The 23,051-nt window shown below is 53.8% G+C and overlaps 1 protein-coding gene across 2 annotated transcripts in view; it reads right to left on the bottom strand.

The window, feature by feature from the left end:
- NDST1 (N-deacetylase and N-sulfotransferase 1) overlaps positions 1–23,051 on the bottom strand; it is a 63,296-nt gene that overhangs the window by 12,507 nt on the left and 27,738 nt on the right. For both annotated transcript variants that reach the window (XM_007071498.4, XM_043521278.1), the window contains exons 2-9: positions 11,706–12,558; positions 7,956–8,438; positions 7,098–7,185; positions 5,772–5,926; positions 2,703–2,888; positions 1,831–1,959; positions 1,050–1,232; positions 217–313 (exon numbers count right to left, since the gene is read on the bottom strand). In XM_007071498.4, the coding sequence (XP_007071560.1) occupies positions 217–313; positions 1,050–1,232; positions 1,831–1,959; positions 2,703–2,888; positions 5,772–5,926; positions 7,098–7,185; positions 7,956–8,438; positions 11,706–12,215 (1,831 nt within the window). In that variant the 5' untranslated portion in view covers positions 12,216–12,558. The remainder of the gene's footprint in view (positions 1–216; positions 314–1,049; positions 1,233–1,830; positions 1,960–2,702; positions 2,889–5,771; positions 5,927–7,097; positions 7,186–7,955; positions 8,439–11,705; positions 12,559–23,051) is intronic.

Here is a 23,051-nt window from a genome sequence, read left to right on the forward strand (position 1 = left end):
GACCTGCCCAGTCCTCCAAGGCCAACAGGCGGGTAGGCAGAATGCAGGGAGGCAGCTGCTGGCCGCCGGATGGAGAACCAGACAATCCCCCGCATAAAGAGAAACGGCACGAACGGTGCAATAGCACAGCCGAAGCGGAGATGCGCGCGCTGGGATCGGCTGCGTCGGCGTCACTGGTTCTGTGCTGCGCAGCTCGATGGAGGGGAACTGGAGTACCTGTTTTCTGAGGTCCAATGATGAGAAGCTTTGGGAACCGGTCACATGTCTTTTCTTTGGACCAAATGTCCTTATGCCGCTTGTCCTCACAGGGATCCTGAAACACCGGAGGAAGAGGATCAAGGAAGCGCAACCAGGGGGCGGCTGGGAGAAGAGGCCTCGATGCCCCATAGGCCTTTAATAAATACAGTGAAGACTACCTGTTCTCGTTGATGATGGGTGCCAAGGTTGTAATGAGGAGGGAGAGCTAGAGGCTGCTGGAAGTCAGCACAGAGCTGAACCCTCCTACAGCAGGCAAGAGTTGTCCAGCAGGTAGGGCACTGGACTAGGAGTCAGGACTTCTGGCCTCTACTCCCATCTCTGCCACTGGCCTGCTGGGTGACCTTGGCCAAGTGACAGCCCTGCTCTGTGCCTCAGTTTCCCTGCTGTAAAATGGCGTTAATGAAACTTACCCTCCTTTGTAACAAGCTTTGAGCTCCACGGATACAGATCTGTGCTATGCAGAATCTGAGTGTTACTATCACATGCCCTTTTCTGCACTCATGTTGTGAGCCCTGGGGCAGGGATATGGTCGGGAGCAGGACTCGGTGTGTTGTCCACCCTGGCCTGGATTCTCACTTAGGAGGAAGGCAGTAGGGGAGCAGAACCTCGCACTCGGCATCGCACGCACTGTGCCTAGCTGACTGGCTGCTCGCTTTCAAGAGAGCCAAATTCACTCACAATAGAACAAAATCCAGCCCTCTTTGCCCCTGGTGCGGTCCTCAATTCCCTGGTAGTCCTGAGCCTCCTGTCCCCCATTCAAGCCAGCCAGCCTGAGAGCATAGCCTCTGTACCTGCCACAGTGGATCCTTCTCCGCGGAGAAGATCTGGAAGTATTTCTGCGCCAGCTGCATGGGCGGCAGCGTCTGCAGCTTCAGGTTGGTCCAGGAGTCGAGGAAGCGGACCAGGTGTCTGAAGGTGTACAAGCCCAGGCGGTCATTGCCGTAATTGGACAGGTGGGTCATGAAGATACTGATCTGCAACGGAGCAGCAAGAGGACAGGACAGGAGTTAGTCAGTGCTCTGAGTCCATCTCAGGACAACTTTACTTTGCTCTCGACACTGGGGAGACCTGGGCCCAGCTCTGAACTGGGAGGAACAAACGGGGACCGACGCCGATGATAAAGTCGCGGGACCCCGGACATGTAACACACCCATTAGGAGAGCAAGGGTCTCTGTCCTCCTCTCGTGGCTGCTTCCCATCACAGCTACCAGCCTTAGTCAAGGAGCAGCGTTTCATGCTTTTAGTACTGAACGTCCCTGGGTCAGACCCTGCTGCCAGCCCAAGCGGGGTCAGTTACAGATGGACCTGAGCCCCCCAGTTTGGGGAGAAAAAGCCACGCAGGAGACTGGGACTCTTTGTCTGGTCTCTGACTCTCACTTTTGAGACCAGGAGTGTCTCTGTGGCCAGTCCAATTCAAGGGCCAACATACTAGGCCCTTGGAGGAGGCCCTGCCCATCCTCCTCGACCACAGGCTGAGAGCCCCTGGCCATCACAGGGAAACTCATCTACCTCAGCCGAGGGGACAGGCCCGTGTGCGCCAAGGGGCCCTTCCAATCTCTGCAGAGCACTCACAGGGTTAAGTAGCACAGTCAGGAACAGCTCCCCTCCATTGATGATCTTGTCCAGTTCACTGGAGCCGCCAGGGTATTCGTTATAGAAGATGGTGTGCGTGAACAAGCCACAGGTCTGCCGCGGGAGTACCTGGGGGCAGAGAGGAGTCAGAGCAGGAAGGAATCCGGTGCTCCTTCCTCACCATGCCAAACTAAGGGAAGATCTGACGGTATCAACCTGCCAGGTATGAGCACTGGCCTCAACATCACCTGGGAACCCACCCCGACGAGATTCTTCTACTCAGGAGGGACGGAGCTGGGCTGCTCCTGCCCCCTTTGGGGAGGGGGAAATTCTCCTGACCTCTGAACCCCACACACGCACATATTTCCAGGGGGGGAAATCTTCGTCTTTTGGGATCTGATACCCCTAGATCTTCCAGGGATGCTGGGAAATCATTACCATGATCTCCTGAAAGAAAGGGCGTCTCTGTAGCAAAGCTGCCACAGCTGGCAGGATGCTGGGGACCCGTACTGCAGAGGTGGGTCTTGTTCCTCCTGCTGACTGAGTCACAGCGCCAAACGGTCCATTTAGCCCACCCGGCCAAATCCACCTGCACCGGCCTCTGTGCTGAAACTGCCGTGGCGGGAGTGGTTTGCGACAGTGGAGACTAGACTGGGGCTGAAATGCAGCGCTTCCATTTCATGCCGCCCAGAGAGATGCGCCCAGCTGAGCGTCGCTGCTGGGCAACGTTCAAACCAGTGACCTACTGGTGTAGAGTTCCATGTCTTAGCGGGAACCCTCTGAGCCAGCCGTGCTGGCAACCTAGCTGATTGTGGGAGGTTTAGGGCAGGGAGGGGGCCCAAGGAATAGCCGCAACGCCCCGTTTCACCTACCATGATCCCATTGTGGACAAAGCCCCGTCGGTAGCGGGCTGGTTTCAGATGGGGATACTCCTCCGTGCTCGTGACTTTGATCGCCCAAACCTGCTTCCACGCTTCATATAACTGCACGTGGACAGGGTACACGCCGGAGTGGTGGGGTGCCACGGCGTACCCCATGTCAGTGGGGATGCCATGCTCCTGAAGGAACAGGAAAGAGAAGGTGACTGCGCTAAGCTACAGAATCGGTGAGCTACAAACAACCCAGCGGAAACCTAACTCTAGCGGAGCTCTTCGACGGACAGATACATCGCTCCGAGGTTTTGCTTTAATAGGGTTGGGTTAGCAAGGACGAGGGGCAGAATTCTCAATTCTAGCTCCCAGAGAGCATGGTCCACTGAGTTCCTTGCTTTGTCTGTGATGGTGGAGGTGAGTATCCATGAAGGGGCGAGCCAGCCCCAGTTAGAGCCAGGTGCGCTGCAGGGAGGCACTGCACAGTCCGACCGTACACGACCCTGCCGATGCACCTCAGTCATGCCCTGCTATTCCAAGCCTGTCGGCTGGGCCACACGGAGCAATGCGACAAGTATCCCCCAGGCTGGGGGTGCCGAGTCATCGCATTTACGATCCAAGCTGGCCTGGAACAATGACAGGCAAAGCTCCCATTTGGTTGGCGAGAACACAGTGCTTAGCTGAACCCTTTGGGTCTCAGCCCGCTTTTGGCACAAGGTTCAGTTCGGGTTCAGCTGGGGAATGAGAGGTGGTTTGCTAGTTACCTTATCAGAACCAGTGTGATCAGCCTTAGTTCGGACCCAGAACGCCAGAAGCGAAAAGGCTAGTGCATTAACACAATGGGCCATTGGAAACTTTAGAACCCTTTGGCGGGGGGTATTAACTCCCCACATAAAATGTTATTTGTCGCTTCTCACCACCCGCCTCCCTCCACGAACACAAAAGGGTGTTGATGTTTTATAGGTTGCAGAAGTTCTCTCCAAACACAGGCACTACCAGGGTGGATCAGACCCATGGTCCATCTAGCCCGGTATCCTGTCTGAGACAGTGGCCAGTAAGCCAGATGCTCCAGAGGAAGACATAAAATACGCAGAGCACACCTAGCTATTGCTGGCTCCTCTGTAGGCTCGAAGTCAAGCTGCTAACCCAAGTTAAAAGCTGAGCTGCTATATCTTCACCACCATTTCAACCCAAGTTAGCTCCCCCTTTTTGCTGCGTAGATGTACCCTTAGTAGCTGGCTGATGTCCTGAAACCTGAGGATGTATAGACAGGCATTTCCCAGCTCATACCACCTTGGGTACCTTATAATTCATGTAACCTGAGTCATCAGCTTCTTAATTCTACTAGCCTCTGCGGATGGAAAACAGGTGTCTTGCTAAATTGCGTTAACTAAACACAAGGTAAAAGCCTAGCGAAGGCCTGGCAGGTTGTAGTTTTCATATGAATTAGCAGGTCGAGGTAAACCCCAGGCTCCCAGGTCAAGATAAAGACTAATTCACCTGAACACTTGTCTTCACTAGGCTTGTACCTGGTGTTAGTGCCCTCAAGGTAAGAGCGTATCCTCCCGCCTAGGGAAGACAAGGCCCTAGACTAGACGTCTAGACGTGTTCGCTACGTCCAGTGAACAGGCAAACGCTGGATTAGGAACTCTGGGCACTCTCCACACATTCGCTCCAGGCAATCAAGCACCAGTGTTTGTAGTCTGGAACAAACATTTGGGGTGGGTCCCGAGTAGCCTTTGCCAACGTGGTAGCTGCCTCCAGTTCATTAACTCCAGTGAAAGCTCTAGTGAAGACAAGCCCTTTGCCGTAGCCCCGGGGCAGGGCTATACTTAACACTTAGATCCACCGAACTACCTCGCACAGCAGTGGGAACAACGTCAGCCTGGTGCGACACGGTTAGGTCGACCTAAGCCTTGCTGTGGGCACAGCGAGGGCAACGGAAGAATTCTGCCCTCAACCGTCTCCTGAGGGGGTGGATTTCCTGCAGGGAAGGAAAAACCCCTTCCCCCGCTGTAGGAAGCATCTACGCTATGGCGCTACAGCAATGCGGCTGCACCACCGTAGCGCCCATCGCGTGGACACAGCCGTGGTCGGCACACAGTTTCGTATCGGTATCATTATTTCAGGTGTGTGCGGGGGAGAGGGATGGGGGGGTTTACTCACAATAGTTATACCGTACAACCCCTACTGTAGATGCAGTTACACCAGTATAAAAGTGCTTACACCAGGCAGTATGGCTTATTTCCTGGAATTTAGCTATATCGGTATAATGCCCCTTTATATCAGCATAAGTGCGTCCACACTGGCACAGGGTTTGTAGGGGTATCACTATATTGGCATAGTTAAAGTAGTACAACTTGTATGCAGACAAGTCCTTAGGCTTAAGTAAGCACCTGTGGAACTCTCTGCCACAGGACAGTTATGTATGGGGTTAAAAAACTCTCTCTGTTTTAAGTTTATTGCCTTTTTTTTTTTTTTTATAAGTGGATATGCCTTGTTCTTCTGAGGGAGGGGATGAACAGCAACACAGGGGCAGCCTTCTTGATGCCACTCACGTTTCAGATCGTCTTTGACCTAATCTTTTTAGTCTCTCCCTGCTGCTCCACAGCCTCTAATGCAGGAGCAGACAGATCGAGAAGTATGAGGAAACCTGTCTTAGCATCCCGCCTAGGGAGCCAGTTAAACTGCATTGCCTGGTAGGAGAAGGAGAACTAAAGGTCAAACAAAACTTTATTCAAAGACACTTGGGGATCTTTTAAAGAGGTTCCAGAGGATTCAGGGCTGAGAGGTCCTCATGAGATTTCACTGCACAGATACAGACAGCAGGATGAGGGGAAGGGAGAGGACAGGGGGTAAAAACTGGAGAGGAGAGAGATGAGGTAGCAACTCCTGCTGCTCTTATGCAATGTCCTTCCTCCTGCTCGTTACCATGCTCCCCACAGAATGAGCTCAGTCTGAGAAGGCAGGAGGAGAGACACGAGACCCGGGGGGTTGAGATGCCATCTTTAACTCCCCAGCCCAGCAAGCATCCCCCATGGCTAAGCACCCGCCAGCTGGCATCTTACTCACGACAGCGAATTTCTTGTTCATGGTCATTTGCTCTGCTAGCACCGACTGGTTGTGGAAGAGGTGAGGCTGCATGTGACTCCACATGTGGGGGAACCACCAGAACTCCTTCACGTAAGACAGCAACAGGTCGTCTCCTTCGTCTTCAGCATCTGTGCCTGTCGGGGCCAGACCATCATCAGCCGCAGCCCCGCCGCGCTAAAGCCAAAGAACTCAAGCCCGGCTCACGCGAGAGCTTGAATGTGCAGCTCAGGTGGGGTACGGGATTGCAAAGGGGGGTGCTCTGAGACTGCCGTAGTGAAATCCAGCAGGCAGCAAAAAGCTCAGAGAAGGGACCTTACACTGCCCCACATGTGCTCTCTGCTGCCGCTCGGACCCCGGGGGGCCGGTGGAAAGGAGCAGCCACGCGGGAACCCCCAGGGCACTGTTGTCATTCTGGAGCAGATCGTTATCTTTGCAGTGACCAAAGGTGCATTTGGTGCTTAGCAACCTTCGCTAGCCCTGCCTCTGTGAGAGCAGAGAGAAATCTGGCTCTTCAGTCACCCGTGGCTCGGAAGGTCCTGAGCCCATCCCAGATAGGCTCTGGCGATGGCATGAGCCACCAGAGCGGAGCACAAATCCCCAGTCCCCAAGATGGATCAGCCCCGTATTGTTACGGTACTGAAGACGGATTATTGTGAACAGGTTCAAGCGTCTATCTAAGCGTCTGTTTAGGTTTCACATTCACCCGGCATCGTACCCCATTGCACGCTGCCCGGGGGAACAGGCAAACTACTGCTGAACGTGGTGACTCTGCGACTGCACTCACATGGCTTGTAACCTCAGCGAGAGACATGCCAGAAGTACCAGGAAGGGAAGAGAGCCCGAGCCCAGCCGATAGGGCCTGGCTTCTAACCCTGCCACTGGCCAAGGTACTTGCTCTCTCTCTCTGCCTGTGAAATGGGGCTAACGGTGGGAAGTACTCTGCCATCTACGGCTCGACAATGCCAGAGCAGCCCTAGGGACTCTGATTGGCCAAACCCAGCAAACGCCTTTGCCAGCTAATGCACCGAGTTCTGCTTGTTTGGTTTTCCAGAGGAGAGACTAAAGGGGCAGGGCCCCCTTCTTTCAAGCTCCTGCCATGATACAACACTGCAGAGGCCCGCGTCTCTCAGGCAGAGAGAGCTCTGGGAAGGGGCGTTGGCAGCTGTAGAAGAGCCTCAGCTGCCATCTCCGTGGTCCCGGACGTCTGGGGGTGGAGGGGTTTTTAAGCTGTGCAGGATAGATGCTGCAGCTCGGCAACCGAGAGGGACAGCAAGGGTCTATGGAGGCAAAGCTGCCCTGCCTCACCTGTGTGGAAGAATTTCCCTGAGTAGCCCAGGTTGAAGGTGAAGTTGGGGATGTGGGTGCGCAGCTCATTCTGAGTGTCAAACAGAGCCTGTGGCAGGGAGAGAGAGACATGACTGGTACCCGACACACATCATCAGGCAGTAACCCGCACCTTCGGCAGTGCCGTGCGCTCCCGCTCGGCGCACGGGGCTCGGGAGTCACGCGTGTGACTTCTGCTTCGTGTACTCTAGCAACAGCAAGCCTGCGGAACGGTTCACACCCCCAGCTGATGCTCTGAGGGCACTAGAACCTCCACGTCCGTTCACTAGGTGCACGATCTGCGCACCAGCGTCCCAGACACAGCCCCAGCCCTTGCTCCGTGCACCAGCGTCCCAGACACAGCCCCAGCCCTTGCTCCGTGCACCAGCGTCCCAGACACAGCCCCAGCCCTTGCTCCGTGCACCAGCGTCCCAGACACAGCCCCAGCCCTTGCTCCGTGCACCAGCGTCCCAGACACCCCCACAGCCCTTGCTCCGTGCACCAGCATCCCAGACACAGCCCCAGCCCTTGCTCCGTGCACCAGCGTCCCAGACACCCCCACAGCCCTTGCTCCGTGCACCAGCGTCCCAGACACCCCCACAGCCCTTGCTCCGTGCACCAGCGTCCCAGACACCCCCACAGCCCTTGCTCCGTGCACCAGCGTCCCAGACACCCCCACAGCCCTTGCTCCGTGCACCAGCGTCCCAGACACCCCCACAGCCCTTGCTCCGTGCACAATAGGATCTGTGCCCAAGTGCACTAAGGCCAGGGATCTCTAGTCACATCAGAATCCGCCCCCCCTCCCCCAAGCACTGCCTGGCTGAGCTGGGACAGCGGTACCTTTACGTCTTCGACCTTCATGCGCGTGCCCTCCTTGCCCACGAAGATGTCATCGATGTCTACCAGGAGGTAGCGGTCGAGGGGAAGGGAGAGCCTCTTGCTGGTCAGGAAGGAGACGGCATCCACAAAGACCAGCTTGTGCAGCCAGAAGTTGAGGTTGTTCCCGAAGAGGACTCTCTGGATGCCGTCGTGCAGGCCCAGGTCCTGCACCACGGTGGTGTGCAGCGCGGCGTCGACACTCATGTGCGGGATGGACTCTGCTGACTTGGTCTTGGCCAGGAGCACCGGCTCGTAGGTGGAATGGTTGGACTGGAAGACGGTCCAGTCCTCTCCTGGAAGCAGGCCCTTCTCCACCTCGCTGGGGCGCGTGATGTACAGGAGCGGGGATTTGGGGTTGATGCTGCAGTCCTTCAGCCCGAGGTTGGAGTGGAGAAAGAGTGGGAAGCCCTTCAGCTGAGCACTCAGCAAGCTGTTCTCGTTGGCCTGCCAGGGGAGAGCCCATGGACTGAATGAGAAAGGCCTCAGAGGGAGGGGGAGGGCCAGGGGCAGGCTGCACCAGGGCATTTAAAGTTGTGCAACTCACATTCCCCATGCCTCCCTTGCAGCACCCTGGGTGCTGTTCCCCCACGCTCCCCTCTGGCTGATCCAGGCCACCTCGGTGCTCAGAAGCGAGTCGTGCCCAGACTGCATCACCTGGACAGGTAGAGGCAGCAGTGCAGGGCGGGTGGGGGACCGGTTTGGTTGGATCCAGAGGGGGCGGGCGGGACAAGCTGAAGGAACACAACCTGGGGAAGCAGGAAAGGCAGCACATCACAAGCTGCTTGCCAGCAACCCCCTGAGAAGGAGCACTTGGGGAACCCCCTGGATTCACACACACAGGCTCTGAGCCCAGTAGCAGCCACACGCTACACAGCAAGTGCCATCCTCTCTTCTGCAAAAGAGGGAGCTGGCCTGTCCCCCACCAGCCACATGGGAATTCTGCAGTCTTCATTCCCCGCTGCGCTCCTGCAATAAGGCACCACGGCCAACACGGCCTTTCATGCAGCTGGGGCACCAAACCTAGAGTGTTGATCTTACCCCTAAAACTGAGAGCTCCCTTCCTGCTGCGCCCTGCACCTCCCAGGCCTGCTGGATTGTGACCCCTGCACACACACCACTGTTCTGAGCAGAGAGAAGACTTCCAGGGGGAGGGCTGTTGCACAGACACATTGTCCCATCAGTTGCTGACATTTAAGCTTCCATCACTTGCCATGTTTTAGCGCTCTCTATTTGGATGGAGGATCCCAAATAGGATCCCATTTCAGAGGCTAAAAAGGAGCCTATTGGCTCGTCAGACACACTGAGCTGCAGACAATTAGAAACCGGTAGCAGAACTGTGGGACAAGGTGTTTGATAAACCCCACAGATTCAGCAGACGTTTCCGCGCCACGATCTCGGCCGGGGAGTTTTCCAGCGCGAGCGTTAGAGCGCACGAGTCAACAAGTTACAGAGCATGACTCGCCGAGTTCCTGGACAGTCAGATCTGGGGAATGCGAACGCTGGGGACAGCTCAGCCCTGCAGCCGGTTCCACACCGTTCACACCCACACGGGGACTAGAGCCCATCCATCTGCACACAAGCTGCTAATTGAAACCAAGAGCTGCGTGCCTGAAAGGCTGCTCCAGAGGCGTCTCTGCCCAGCTGGGCAGGCAGGGCTGGTTTGTGTCCCAACCCTGGCGTCCTTGGACAGCAGAGGCTGGAAGTGCTACAAAGGGGCATGCCTTGCTGCTAGGGTGTGGGGGCGCCAATCTCATCCCACTCAACAGCGGCCCCCGCTGCTCCTCAGGGGAAGGCTCCTCGATCGAAGGGGCGGTGGGGTCGAAAGGAGGCCGCTGGGCGTGTGAGGGGAGCGGATTTCTCTGGCGAGGGTCTGGACAGTCCCCTCACGGGCGGGGAGCACATCTGGAACGCTGATGGCCTCGCTCCACGGGTGGGCCCAGCCAGCCCTCATCCCGCCTGCGCTCCCGGCACCGCAGAGTCTTCCCAAAACAGCTGCGCCGGTGGACGCAAGCCAGCAGCCCCTGGGGCTAGTATTTTATATTTAGCCTATTGGTTTAATAGGCAGAAGGGGTTTCCTCTACCGCTGGCCCTGAGGCTGAATACACTGTCTAGTGTTGGCTCCTGTTCCTCTCCTCTGGCCAGCAATGGCTTAGCCAAAGGGCCCGGGGGCTTTACCGCACTCGCAGGTGCAGGTCTCTACATCTCAGGGGTCACTGCTTAGAAAGTGTCTCATCAGCTACTTATTTATGACCTTCTGGGGGTCAATTCTGGGCCAAATTCTCTCTAGTGTAAACAGGTGAATCCAGAGTGACCAGATGTCCCAAAGTTATAGGGACAGTCACGATATTCAGGGTTTTGTCTTATATAGGCACCTATTCCCCTCACCCCGTCCCGATTTTTCACAATTGCTGTCTGGTCACCCGAGGTGTATCTGCATTAGCTTCAGCGAGGCTCCTCTTGTTCCCAGCAGCAGAGGGCTGGGTTCTCTGTCTGCTCACATATTTGCACCCACAAGGATTTATTATGTCTTGAAATTCAGTCCAAGTGGCTGGACTCTGCCCAGTTTGCTCCAGCAGGTCCAGCTCCCCCCACTGCCTGAAGCTGGGAAATCCTAGTTACAAACAGAAGAGCACGAAATCAGAGGCACCACAGAACCGGAGCTTGGTGTGAACAGAAAAGGGTTCCCAGTGCCACTTTCCCACCAGGGAACCCCGCTGTGCTTCCCAAACGTCTGGAACGGAAGGAAACAGCACATCCCTTCTACTGGGAAGGCCAAGCTCCCCGCCGCTGCCCAAGCTGACTGAAATCCAAAGAGACAGAAAGCAAGCGTGAGGGATTGTTCTCCAAAACTCAAAGGATCACAGGAGAGACCCAGCTAACTCTTTGCACCTGTCCTTGGTACGGGACCCCCTTGCAGACCAAAAGGAGACACCTCTTCCAGCTCTGCTCAGAAACAGACAGACAGCTCCCAGGGACCAGCCGATCTCCCCCTGCTGTCACCAGCAGAGCTAGAGAAGACGGCAGCAGTGTATCCTCATCCCCACACGGGGCGGGAGGGTGTGGGGGGGGTGTCTGTAAATCCGCACTTGGCACCAACTGGAAGCACAGCCCTGGGTTTATTAGGCCCCTGAGGGAGACACTTAAAACAAAGCAGCAGTCCCCATGGAGCGTGCCCGGAGCGCGCGCTGGAGGGGCCTGCTGCTCATGTGATCCTTCCTGTGAGCAAACCATGTCGATCTCACGTCAGCTGGGAGTCTGTTACTCACACAACAAATGCCCAGGGCCCAGTAAGGCCTGGGGAGAGCGTCTGCTAGTGGAATAGTTTGATGGGTCAATCCCAGGTCACCACGCTCCCATTGTAAGCAGGTCAGAAGGTCTCCATATACTTCTCCACCTATTTAACCCACCCCTTTACTCAGACACTCTCTCTCAGAGCTCTGCCATCAGCTGCCTAGCTTAGCCGGGCTGGACCTAACTCCTCCCATGGCCAACCGATTGACTACACCTCAGTGGCTCGTCTCTGCAGAGCAATGCGATGGGACCCCAGCCGAGATTCCCAGTGGCGGCAAGGCAGGGGATCCAGAACAGAAACAGACCCTGGGTACCTCCCAAAGAGCTTGTCTCTGGCCACCCTGCCCTGCACGGAGAGCCTGGTTGGCCTTTTGTCTCCCCAGATGGCCCATTCCATCCCCAAGATGCGTCCCCATATACCTTGAAGAAGCCGACAACCCCCACGCCGTACTCCACGCAGTACTTATCCAAGAGCTCGCGGTTCCAGGCATCCAAGTTCACATACTTGAGGATGTTCTCATAAATGATGAGCGCGAAGCGTCCCCGGTCCTTGTCGGTCAGAGTGGGCATGTCCCCCTTCCCGGGGGCAATCTCTGTCCGGTATTTGAAGCGGCTGGATTCCAAGATGGCAATGATCTCCTGGCCCAGCTGAGAGTACAGGCTTTCCACGAACACCAGCACCAAGGGGTCCGTGCGGGACGAATCAGCCACCTTGAGGGACTTCAAGGGGAGCAGGCGGGAAGGGGCGATCTTGGGTTCGTCACAGTCTGGGCCCGGGACATCCCCAGAGGGCTCCAGGCCCCTCTTCCACCCATATAAATAATATGCTGAGATGAAAACACTGAGCAGGCAGAAGGCAAAGAGCAGGAGCAGCACCATCTGAGGAGACACCTGTCGGAAACCCCTCCGGAGCCTCCCCAGCATGGTCATCCTTGCTTCCAAGAAGCCACTGCAGGTTCCTCCCCACCCACCCCGCCCCCCCTCCTGCTCTCAACCCCCTTCACAGGAAAGCACAGTCATAAATTAAAATACTAGCAGGCTGCGTGTGCGTGTGTAGGATCTCCCAGCCGGCAGTCGGGTATCCCCCCTGTCTTTTTCATGTCACCATGGCAAATCCATTCAGAGTCCCCTGGCAGAGCAGAAACACCAGCAGCGTCCTGGCATCGACCTCACTGCCTCTTCGGGGTCGGGCGTTTCTCTCAAGCGGTGCAAGGGCACGTCGGCTCCCTGGGTCCGTTCATGGTTGCCCAATTCTGCTGCAGCTCCGGGCGCTCTGGAGAGAGAGGGGGGAGACAGGGGCATAAGCAAGCAATCCTGGAAAGAACGCACAGAGGGGGCTGCCTAAGAAGTCCATGCTGTGGGGGCATCACTCAGATCCTTGTGCAACAAACACGGAGGCTGCGCTGCGCCAAACCCTCTGTTTATGCCACAGTGGATCCCATTTAACGGATCCCACCGTGTACTCATTTGCATGCCAGTACCCAGAATGCTTTTCAAGCTCCCAACATGCTGGTGCATCAGCTGTGGGAACAGAGCAGGGAGTCTGTGCGTGTATCTGAGAGGCAGCACAGTCTAGTGGTTTGAGCAAATGGAGGCGAATGTGGAATTCCTGGGGTCTTAATCCCGGTACTGCTGCTGGTTCACTGTCTGGCTTTGGGCAGGTCACAATTGCATTGTCCCTCTGTTTCACCAGCTGTGAAATGGGGATAATACCACCTACCTACCAACCAGCTGCAAGGAGACGGTAAGAGAAGAGCGTGGGAATCTCCTCCCAGTTTAATCCATTCAGAGTCAAATGCAATTTAAGCATGCACACGTGCCCCCATTTAACAACCAGTCTGGTACCATTTTCTCAGCTCTGCATGCCACTTCCAAAGCCTCGGCCTGCAAAGCTGCAGTACTTCACTGCCACGGAAGTGCTACGTGGTGTCTCGTCCTTGCAATGGCCCTCAGCCCAATGGTATTTCAGCCTGAAAGCTCAGCCCAGGCCTGGGTCTTTCAGGATTTTGGGTGACCTACAAAAATTGCCTCAAACAGCCGGAGGTCAGCAATACCCCAAGGTGCTAGGAAGACAAAGCCAGCCCTAGCCACCCCCTGCCTCCAATTTGGGAGAGGTGAGGAGTCACATGAAGGGGCTGACACAGCAGCTACGTATAGATCCCCAAAGTTCAGGTATTTTTAAAGAGTCATAAATGACTGAAAATGCAGAAAAAAAGTGCAGTGCAGAGAAATGCTTTTCCAATACTCTGGGCCCGGCTCCAATCGCATTGACACTGGGGCAAATCTATTACTGAAACCAAGGGAGTTATTCTGAATTTACACCAACAGCCGAATCTGCCCCCCCCCCCCGGTTTATTTGAGAACTAGAACACGTGCTTGAGAAGGGTGGGAGCACGTCCCCTGAAGGAGAGGCCGGCAGGATCGTTCACGTCCAGGCAGCAGAAAGGGCCTCGGCGTTCAAAGGTCTACTTTGGAAAGACACCTGCAGGGAACTCCACACCTCAGAGGGAGGAAGCATCAAGGCCTCAGCCCATCTCTCTCGCCCGCCCACAGCTGTGCGCGAGACCGCAGAATCACACAGGATCTGGCAGAGATCTACCGAGCCAAGCGGTGTCTGTGCCGGCTTAGCTGCGGCGTGCAGCGGACCGCACTCATCTCTCGCTCCCCGGGGCGCCCCCGGCCCTGCTCTGCATGGATCAAACCTGCCCAGAGACAGCCGGAGAGGACAGAGAACTAGGTCAGTGGCTCTCCTCGGGTTTCACACCTTAGCAGGTGGATCGGGCTATTAATAGACTCTGATGAGTCACCAGCCTTACAGGGAAGGCTTTTCCAAAGGCTGAACAACCCCATCTTCCATGTAAATCACTTGGACGCTGCCTGCCTCCAGCTCCCCTCCCCATCCCCCCAGCACTCGCAAACACAACCCACGCCTGCAGCCGACAGACAGAGGCCGTGGGCCCCCGCCCCGGCAGGGACTGCCGAAGGGGCATAGACACCTCCCGGGAAGCCGGCTCCACGCACTCTGCAGCCTGGGATGTGGCGTGGAGGACTCCGCGCTGAGCGAGCGAATGGTTGCTTTCAAAATATAATCCAGAGAAATAATGGGATTACGTTTTGGGTGGCTGAAAAGTAAGAGGGATTATACGTTGCGACTTTGCCTGGTAATCCTGTCATTCCTGCCTTTGCCTGGAGCCAGGCGATCACAGGCCCGCCACTGCAACAGCCTCTGGGCCAAATTCAGAGGGGAGTCGACATCCTGCCCCTTTCACAAGCGAACTGCACTAATCCAGATGCTGTCTGGACTTGGCTATGTCAACACTGCATCAGGAGGCGTGACTCGGCATGTTTAGGCACAGACCAAAGGTGGCTTGAGTAACAATAGCAGGGAAGCCCCGGCACCTGCCCAAGTCAGCCCTGCCTGCCCAGAACCCAGATACGTACTCGAGCAACTGGTCCATTACGCTGCTGTTGTTCCTCAAGCTAGCTTTGATCTAGCTATATCAGAGCTCGCTTGGGTACGTCTACACCTACTGCAATAACAAATCCTGATGGCAGCACAGACATCCCGAGACCCCCATCCACCTACCAGTGGGGAATGTACCTCCCTTCCTTACGCATCACCGGGGGATTCAGCCCAGCAAGCCGGACTGAGTGGGACTCACATGCCAAGGGGCCAGAAGAGAGGAGCGGAGCGGGATAAATAGCTACGGATGTAAAATACAGCAACCCCTATCCCCGCTTCAGGCTTCCCAGCATGTCAGTGACACCAGCCTGGATTTCCTCACTCATCGGGAAGTGGGCACAGGCCGATCTAAGGGAGTCAGAGCTTTACCGCCTTCCATATCGCCTTTGAATCTGGCTCTTCCTGTGTGACATGCGCAGGAGACCGGAGTCAGAAATAGACCAGAACTGAGCCCCAAGAGCTGATGAAGCCACAGGTGCCCTGGCAAGTCATGAGATGTCAAAATAAACTGAATTCTACCCTACCCACCAGCAACACCCACTCCTGGCTCTGGCAGCAGAACAGAGCAACTAGAAATAGAGCCAACTTGGTAGAAAATAAAAGGGGAGAATCCTCACCCCAATCAATGAGGGACACTCCTTTGCCACTCTACCCAATTATAATTAACTAGATACAGAGAGAGATGTGGCTTTCCCCATTCACATTTATACACCCCCTCCCTGCCCTCACTCCCTTTCTTGGTCTCTCTGCACTGTGCAGCCTTCATAATGAATGTGTTGCAATGATGAAGACTTCAAAATACTGATGGAATTCCCAATGCAGTTCAGAGCTGCTGGGGTACACGACCCTGGTTCGGAGAAGGCAGGCTTTGCTCACGCAGCACGTATGGTATTGGTCTTTCACTCCACCCCAGCCTCCGCCTGTTTTTCGTCCCTCTCCACTCTGCCTTTCACCATTTCTCCTAAGCAGGGCAGGAGCCCAAACATCATCAGAGCCATCGTGACCAGGGTGGGGAGGTTGAAGTTAGGCAGGATGAGTTTCTGCATCTCTAATTCCCAGACCTGAATGATACAGACAGTCCGCCAGGTCTAAAGACGGGTCTGAGTCAAACACATCCAAACTCTGAGAAAAACCAGAGTTGGCTAGGAATTTGTCACCTGGGGCACATCTCTGAGGCAATGAGAAAGTGACCAGTCACTTCTAATCCCAGCTGGTCACAAAACAGAAATACTTTTCAAACATTTGTGTGAAAAGTGTGTCCCTTTTTTTGCTCAAAAATTTGAGTTCAACCAACTCTATTTGTAATAGACAAGCAACCTTGGTATGAAGAATGAGATCATCCCCACCCAATCTCCATGCAAGGAAAACAAAAGCATAAACAGTTAGCATTCACTCATTATTTTAAGATTGCATTTTGAGCTTTAGTTGCAAGACTTAATCCCTGAAGAAAACCAAACCCCTACACCCTGCAAGCCAGGTGGAATATACATCATTTTGGGGCGTCATCTCACGTGCTACTTGCAGATGGCCTCACTCAATCCATTCAGCTGAATGTACAGGAGTGAGATCTTTGAGAAATGCTAATTGTCTATTGTGGTGCAATTCTCACTCACCAGGGATGTCTGTTCTGCCTCAATCTCTCTCTGACTAGGTATCTTTTTAGGCATAATTGCGATCTATAGATTATACCCACACAAGTAAACAAAACAGCATGTGGTGATTAAAGAGAACCCCAGCACCAACACACCACAGCCGGACACCCCAGAAGCAGGCCACCGTTACCCTAGGCCAACAGAATTATTTTCAGACCCCCCTTTTTTTGCTGTTCTATATAATAGTTTTTAACTCTGATTCCTCGACAGATGTATTTTAATCATAGCTGTTATTTTAACTATCCAATGTTGTATTAGTACTCCATTTCACCTGCTTCCTCACATACAGGCAGGGCACTTCCTGAAACACACCCGGGCAGGACTTCCATCCCCCACTATTCCCGAGTGAGAACGCAGCGTGCATGTCCCTCTTGGCCCCCGCAGGGCAAAGACAGGACAGCCAGTTGCATTACCCTCTCTCTACCCTGCTTACGCTTTCTAGGAACCCCCAAGGCCGCAGCTCCCCAGGGCACAGTACTGCCTCGCGTTAGCCTAAGCTGACTGCAGACCCAGCGCTCTCTGCCAAGGTGCTGGTGATAATGAATGAGATGCTCCAGTGGCCATGGAGATACCATGGCAACACCACACTACTGGGAAACGCTGCTATACCCATCCTCGCCGACTGTAGGTTAAAGCCAATACCCTGCCCTAAAACAATATTACCCTTTGCAAGAGAAGGGCAACGCCCAGTTTCTTCTGGTCTGGAGTGCAAGATTACCACCTGCTGGAGGAGAGACAGTAAGGAAAGGAAACAGCTGGCCACGATCCCTGCTGTGCAATAGAGCCTGTGTCAAATCTGGGAGCGTTCAGAAGAAATCGTTCAAACACATACACACAGTCTCTACATTAGAAAATTCAGATCCAATGAGGCTGCTTTCCCCTCCTGCTGGAGTTCACAGCGGCCCGCTGGATTAAGAGTGCGGCTGAACACTCCCGTTTAGGCTCCCAGGGTGCATTTACACTGCACCATTAACTCAGGCTCTTGCCCCTGGTTTCAGCCATTAACCCCCTACCGTCCACAGAGCAAAGTCTCTGACCTGGGGGTGGTGGCGCTTTGAGCCTGGGCTAGCTGCCCTGGCTAGCAGGGTGGTGGGGGTGAGAAGCCGGGCTTTGCTTTAACTCAGGCTGGAACACACCCGCTTTGCAGCAAGGATGCAGGCAAAAAGGCCACTCAGTAGTGATAGTCCTCCAGTGCCTTCCCACAATTCCCCCTCAAGGACAGTCAAGTGTTCCCACAACTAACTGGGAAAGAATCCTAGAGCACCTCAGAACAAAGGGCCCCGGGATACGTCCCCCGACACACAATGCAGAAACACTGCAGACATGGCTACGCAGGTCGGGCTTTGCAGTGGGGACACTCACACCTGGGCGAGGCTAGCCCAGCTGCTCACTCCGGTTAACTGTGCAATGCAGACAAAAGTGCAGTGATCCTGGTACAGGACAGAGAGGAGGAGCGAGGCTGGACAGGCCCAGGAGACTGTCCTACCACGCCTCATGAGCCCTTACAGTTAGCTTTGATCACCACGTCAACGTACATTTTCATCTTCAAAAAACTGGAACGAACCAGACATGTGCAATCTGTTAGCAACCCATCACTTGGCTCTCATGTTTCAGCTCTTCCTGCCGGCCTGTGTTTAGGTCAAAGCCTCTTCGGAACAGGGGTCTTGTGTTCTTACCGGTGTGTAAAGCATCATGCATCCCTGGCACGACACAGCACAGACAAGCAGAGTTCCTAAGGCTGGCTGCAGAGATGCCACACGCTTTGGGTTGGATCGACGGGAGGCGACTCGGATATAAACGCAGAGAGATGACAACACGCTCAGCTCTTCCCTGATGTGAGGCAGAGCAGCACCAAACGGGAGATGTTAAAAGGGGAATGAGACAAACAGAAAGGCAGGGAGAAGCCACAAGCTCTTCTTCCCTGCAGGCCTTCTGGACCCAGGCTACAGCTTTCCCTGCTTAACCCCACTGATGATTTCGCCTAGCAGCTGCAGTCCTGCTCCGCAGTCTTCCTGGGTTATAATTCACTTATTATCTTCCCTCCATGGATTCAAAGCACCATAATAAAAACAACAAACTCATCTCCCCCCACGAGGTGGATAGTATCACCTCCATGTGACTAATGGGGAAATGAAGACACAGAGAGGCTAGGTAAATTACCCAAAGCAAGGCCAGCTGCGAAGCCAGGGACAAAATCCAGATCTCTTGCCTACCAACCCTGTGCTTTCACCACTAGACAACACTTCCTCCAAGGGCACGGGCTTCACTTGTGTTCACTGAGGCCCATTACATACCCATTCTGTATAAAACAACCTGCAGACACAGCCGGTCACTTCAGAGCAGGGTATTTTCAAACACAGAGTCAGGGCAGATTGCAAAAGTTCTTTGCAGGTTAATTTCTTTGCAACCTCTCCCATTCCAATCACTCACAACAGATCTCAGTCCCTTAAGCCCAGCTCAGCAACTCCCGCTTAGCAGCTCCATTCAGCCAGTCAGACAGAGTTTCCCAGCGCGACAGCTGTTTGAGTAACAATAGTGCTGCCACGTTTGACCAAATTCCTCCGCAGAAGCACAATAATAATACTTAGCACTTTTAATCTCCCAAGTGCTTATCAGACATTAGTTAACCATTAAACTCCCTCACTCCTCGCAAGCAGAATGTACTCCAGCACTTTATTTTGATGGGAAATATGTACACACGCACACACCGAGTATCTCTAGATCTATATTTATCTAGAGAGAGATGGAACAATTTATCAAGTCACACGTCTTGGCCCCGCTAGCAAGTTCCTCCTCAATTTCTTACTTCTTTCATCATTTCAGATCGTACCATTCCAACCAGCCTCCTTCTGCCACCACCAATCCTTCCTCCTGCATGGAATAAAGTCACAAGCCCTCGTTAGTGACATCAGAGTTCCCATGGCTACAGGCTGCAAAGTGACAGCCAACAGATTTAATGTCGATGCATAGAGAGGCAGAAAAGGAGACAGTTACTGACAGGAAGAGATTATGCATTTGACTTTAATCACCTGCAAGAGAGAGAGACCAGGAAAGAGGGGGGGGGTGAGGGGGGGAGGAAGTGTTACTTTCAAATCAGCCAGGGCTTTCCGAGGGAGCTCTCATTACTGCATAGCGCTTTGAGAACTTGTTGGGGTTTTTTTAATTCAGTTTATAGCAATCAGCCACTGGAATCTTAACATTGAAAGCTGCTTCCTCGCTGGAATTTTCCATCTCTTCGCTGCACACGCACACACACGTCGGCTCCCCTAGGGCTCCTCACAAGCAGATGGCGAGATGCACTGGGTTTGTCGCCGCACCGTTAACGGAGCTCACGAGCGGTTGGCCCGTGACAAGAGGCCAGACTGGCTCTCCGGTACGTGGGCGCGAGTGGGAGCAGAACTCTCCATCGGGCCCATCGGCTTATCCTTGGGAGGTCTTTTAAGGCACCATGTAACTGGGCATCAAGCGAACTGGCTTCTAGTCCTGGCTCTCCCTCTGCGGCCTGGGGGGAGTCACCTTTTCAAACCTGTCCATGAACTTTGGATGCCTCTGGGTTGTAGGTGCCTAACTCGACACCCCTCAGGCCTGATTTTCAGAGGTGCGAGTACGGGTTGCTCCCATGGAAGCCAACCGGGCTGCTCAAGGCATCTCGAGGTGGGTGGAGCTATAGGTGCTCAGCACCTCTGAAAATCAGGCCTAAGATGGTGTTACAAAGTGAGCCACCCAAAAACTGAGGCATCTACAGGCAATTAGGGCCCACATTTGAAGACGCGGGCCCTAGCGTCTTGGTGCCTCAGTTTCACCATTTGTAAAACGTGATACTTTCCCTACCTCAGAGGGCTGTCCTGGAGTAAAACGCATTAGCGTTAATCTGTGCTTTTGAGATCCTCACCTGGCAGGCACTACTGAAGAGCACAATACAAGACAGTAGCTAGGCAGTTTGGAAATCAGCATCCTATTCCAGTCTCTGCCAATAGTCTGCTGGGTGACCTTAGTCAAGCCAGTTCCCCTCTGTGCCTCAGTTTCCCTTCCCACCCTCAGTCGTGTCCATTTAGATTGTGAGCTCTTTGGGGCAGGACCCGTCTCATTGTGTTCATACAGCACCTAGCACAACGGAGCCCCAGTTGAGATTGGGGCCTCTAGGTGCAATTAAAACTAATACTACTGTAGGGTGGCTCAATCCAATGGGCTGCCGCCATTGATTCCAGGTAGCAAAGGGAACCGAAGCCTCCCTTATGGAAGAATTTCCACGGACCCAGCGAAGGGGAAAGAAAACCAGCGAAGGGCGGTCGGATTCCAAGCTGAGCAACACGGTGACAGTTCAATATTCGTTTTTTCCGCCTCCATGGAACAGCGGAAAATAGGTGCACACGCCGAAGCCTTTTCCCTCGGCGCACATTAGTTCCACTCACACCATCAGGTCTGCAGCTTGCCACTAAGGCAGAAACTCGTACTTCGCTTTTGGCCTCTTCGTGTCACCGCCTGGAACATGTTCACGGTCTGCCGCGCCGAGCCCAACAGGCATTAGTCCAGCTCGCTACGCAGCCTGCCGGAAGCAAGTGGCGACGGCTCTCCACCAGCCGGGATGACGCGGCAGCTCCCTGCTTAATACCCTGGTGAGCTTTTCCAAGCCCGCAATGCGCCGTCGAACACGCGTGCCAGAGTGCGCCGCCTCCGTGCGATGCATTACCCCAGAACCGCGCCCTGCAGGAGACTAGAGTCTGAAGGGCCCTCGGCTGGTTTATTGAGGTTGTGCCCCGCTCACTAAGCTCCTCCCCCCACCTCCTCCATCATATTTCACCTCCGGCAGGAAGTTGGTACGATACCGGTACCTCCATAAGTGACGCAGGAGCGGACAGGGCAAGGGGTCTTTTTAAAAAGGACCATCAAGGTTGACAGGCCCAAAATTCCACTAGTGCTAAAAACAGCTTCTTTTCAATCTCCTCCTGCTCCTGAAATCTCTCTGCTCCTCCCTAGGGAGGCTGCCATGTTATTACAGCGTTCGCACACCACTTCCCGAGGCAGCCCGCCAGCCTCGAACTCGGAGAACCAGGGCTCCTGGGGCACCCACAGACAGGTGTGCAAAAGGGGCTCAAGGAAACAAACTGCACAGCCTCTCCCCGCAACCAATTCTGGTCCTGGGAGCCAGCCAGAGAGCTCTAAAATATACAAAAAGAAAAGGAGGCCTTGTGGCACCTTAGAGACTAAGGTGTAGCTGTAGCTCACGAAAGCTTATGCTCAAATAATTGGTTCATCTCTAAGGTGCCACAAGTCCTCCTGTTCTTTTTGCGAACACAGACTAACACGGCTGCTGCTCTGAAACCTAAAATATACAAGAATCCTGCTCTACCGGTTCATTTAGGAGGGCAAAATTTGGACTCGCTTCTCTGCTGGGGGGCAGCGAAAGGCGAAGCTGTAGCTCAGACAAAGCCCTGATGTTTTTAGCACTCTACAGCCAGTCTACACTTCCCCAGCTTTCCCTGCTGATAGAACTGCAGCGGTCGTGAATTATGGAGCACGATTTTCCTAACGTGGGCAGGGCCTCAGGGAGCGAAAGTCTGGTGCGTTTCAATACACCCTGCCTGCCATTAATAGCTGAGCGGGAACGCAGCGCTAGGCAGGTGTGCCTGCCAAAAACAAGCCGGTATGCTAGGTGCAAGAGTAAATTCACCAACTCGGAGGCCGTCCACTCCGTTAGATTTAATAAATCAAATTACCCTACTGTCTATAAACACAGATGATCAGACACATATCAAGGTCCGAGAAGGTGCATTTGCCAAGTCTGCCAAATGTCACCACGAAGCTATTTCTGCTGGTCAATTGGTATTTAAATAACTTGCAACTCTAGATTTAACAAGGATTGTAAGGGTGAAATCCTGACTCCACTGAAGTCAATGAGAATTTTGTCACTGATTTCAAGGGGCTGCATGTCACCCTTTATCTTAAAGGGGCAAAGTCATCTTAAAAATCACCCTTTTCTCTGCAAAGTTTTACTTTCTGCTATTTCGTGTAACCCCTAAAATTACTGAGGAATACCAAAATATTTCTTTCAGTCTGTTTACTCTGTGCATTTGATAACATTGGGATCTAGTCAGTGTCTCTGGGTTTGTATGGGTCTTTTGTCACGTGGCAGAGAAGAAAACTTTTTTTTTAAAAGGGAAATTGTGGTTTTACAACCACAAAAGCTGGCAGGCAGATGCTGGGGTCGGTGCAGCACCTGAAAATACTTTAACCTCATTTGTTTTAACTGGATCAGGTGTCCTTTCAAACAACAGCTGGTTATTAAATACACGTGATCGAAAATTAGGATCTAAATATCAGCTATGGGGATCAAACCACAGTGACATTAAATTTCACAGACATTTGGTAGGTTTGTAATATACACCCAACGTCGGGACCTGGATTACACATGCTGCTGTGGAAAGAAGTAACTGAAAGCCATTTCCCATTCATCCTCTGGGCAGACACCCATTCAATGCCCAGTGGAACAATCCATTCATTCCTTTGATCGTATCCCTCTCCCCAGCTTTCTGCCTTGCTCAGCACGTGTTTGTGGTAGAACCTGTACGCTTACCAAACCCATCTCCACTCACGTTACAGATCACAGGGCAGGAAATCTCTCATCTTTACAGCTTCGCAGCCAAGCAAGGA

This window comes from Chelonia mydas, chromosome 8, assembly GCF_015237465.2.
Source record: "Chelonia mydas isolate rCheMyd1 chromosome 8, rCheMyd1.pri.v2, whole genome shotgun sequence".
Taxonomy (NCBI): domain Eukaryota; kingdom Metazoa; phylum Chordata; order Testudines; family Cheloniidae; genus Chelonia; species Chelonia mydas.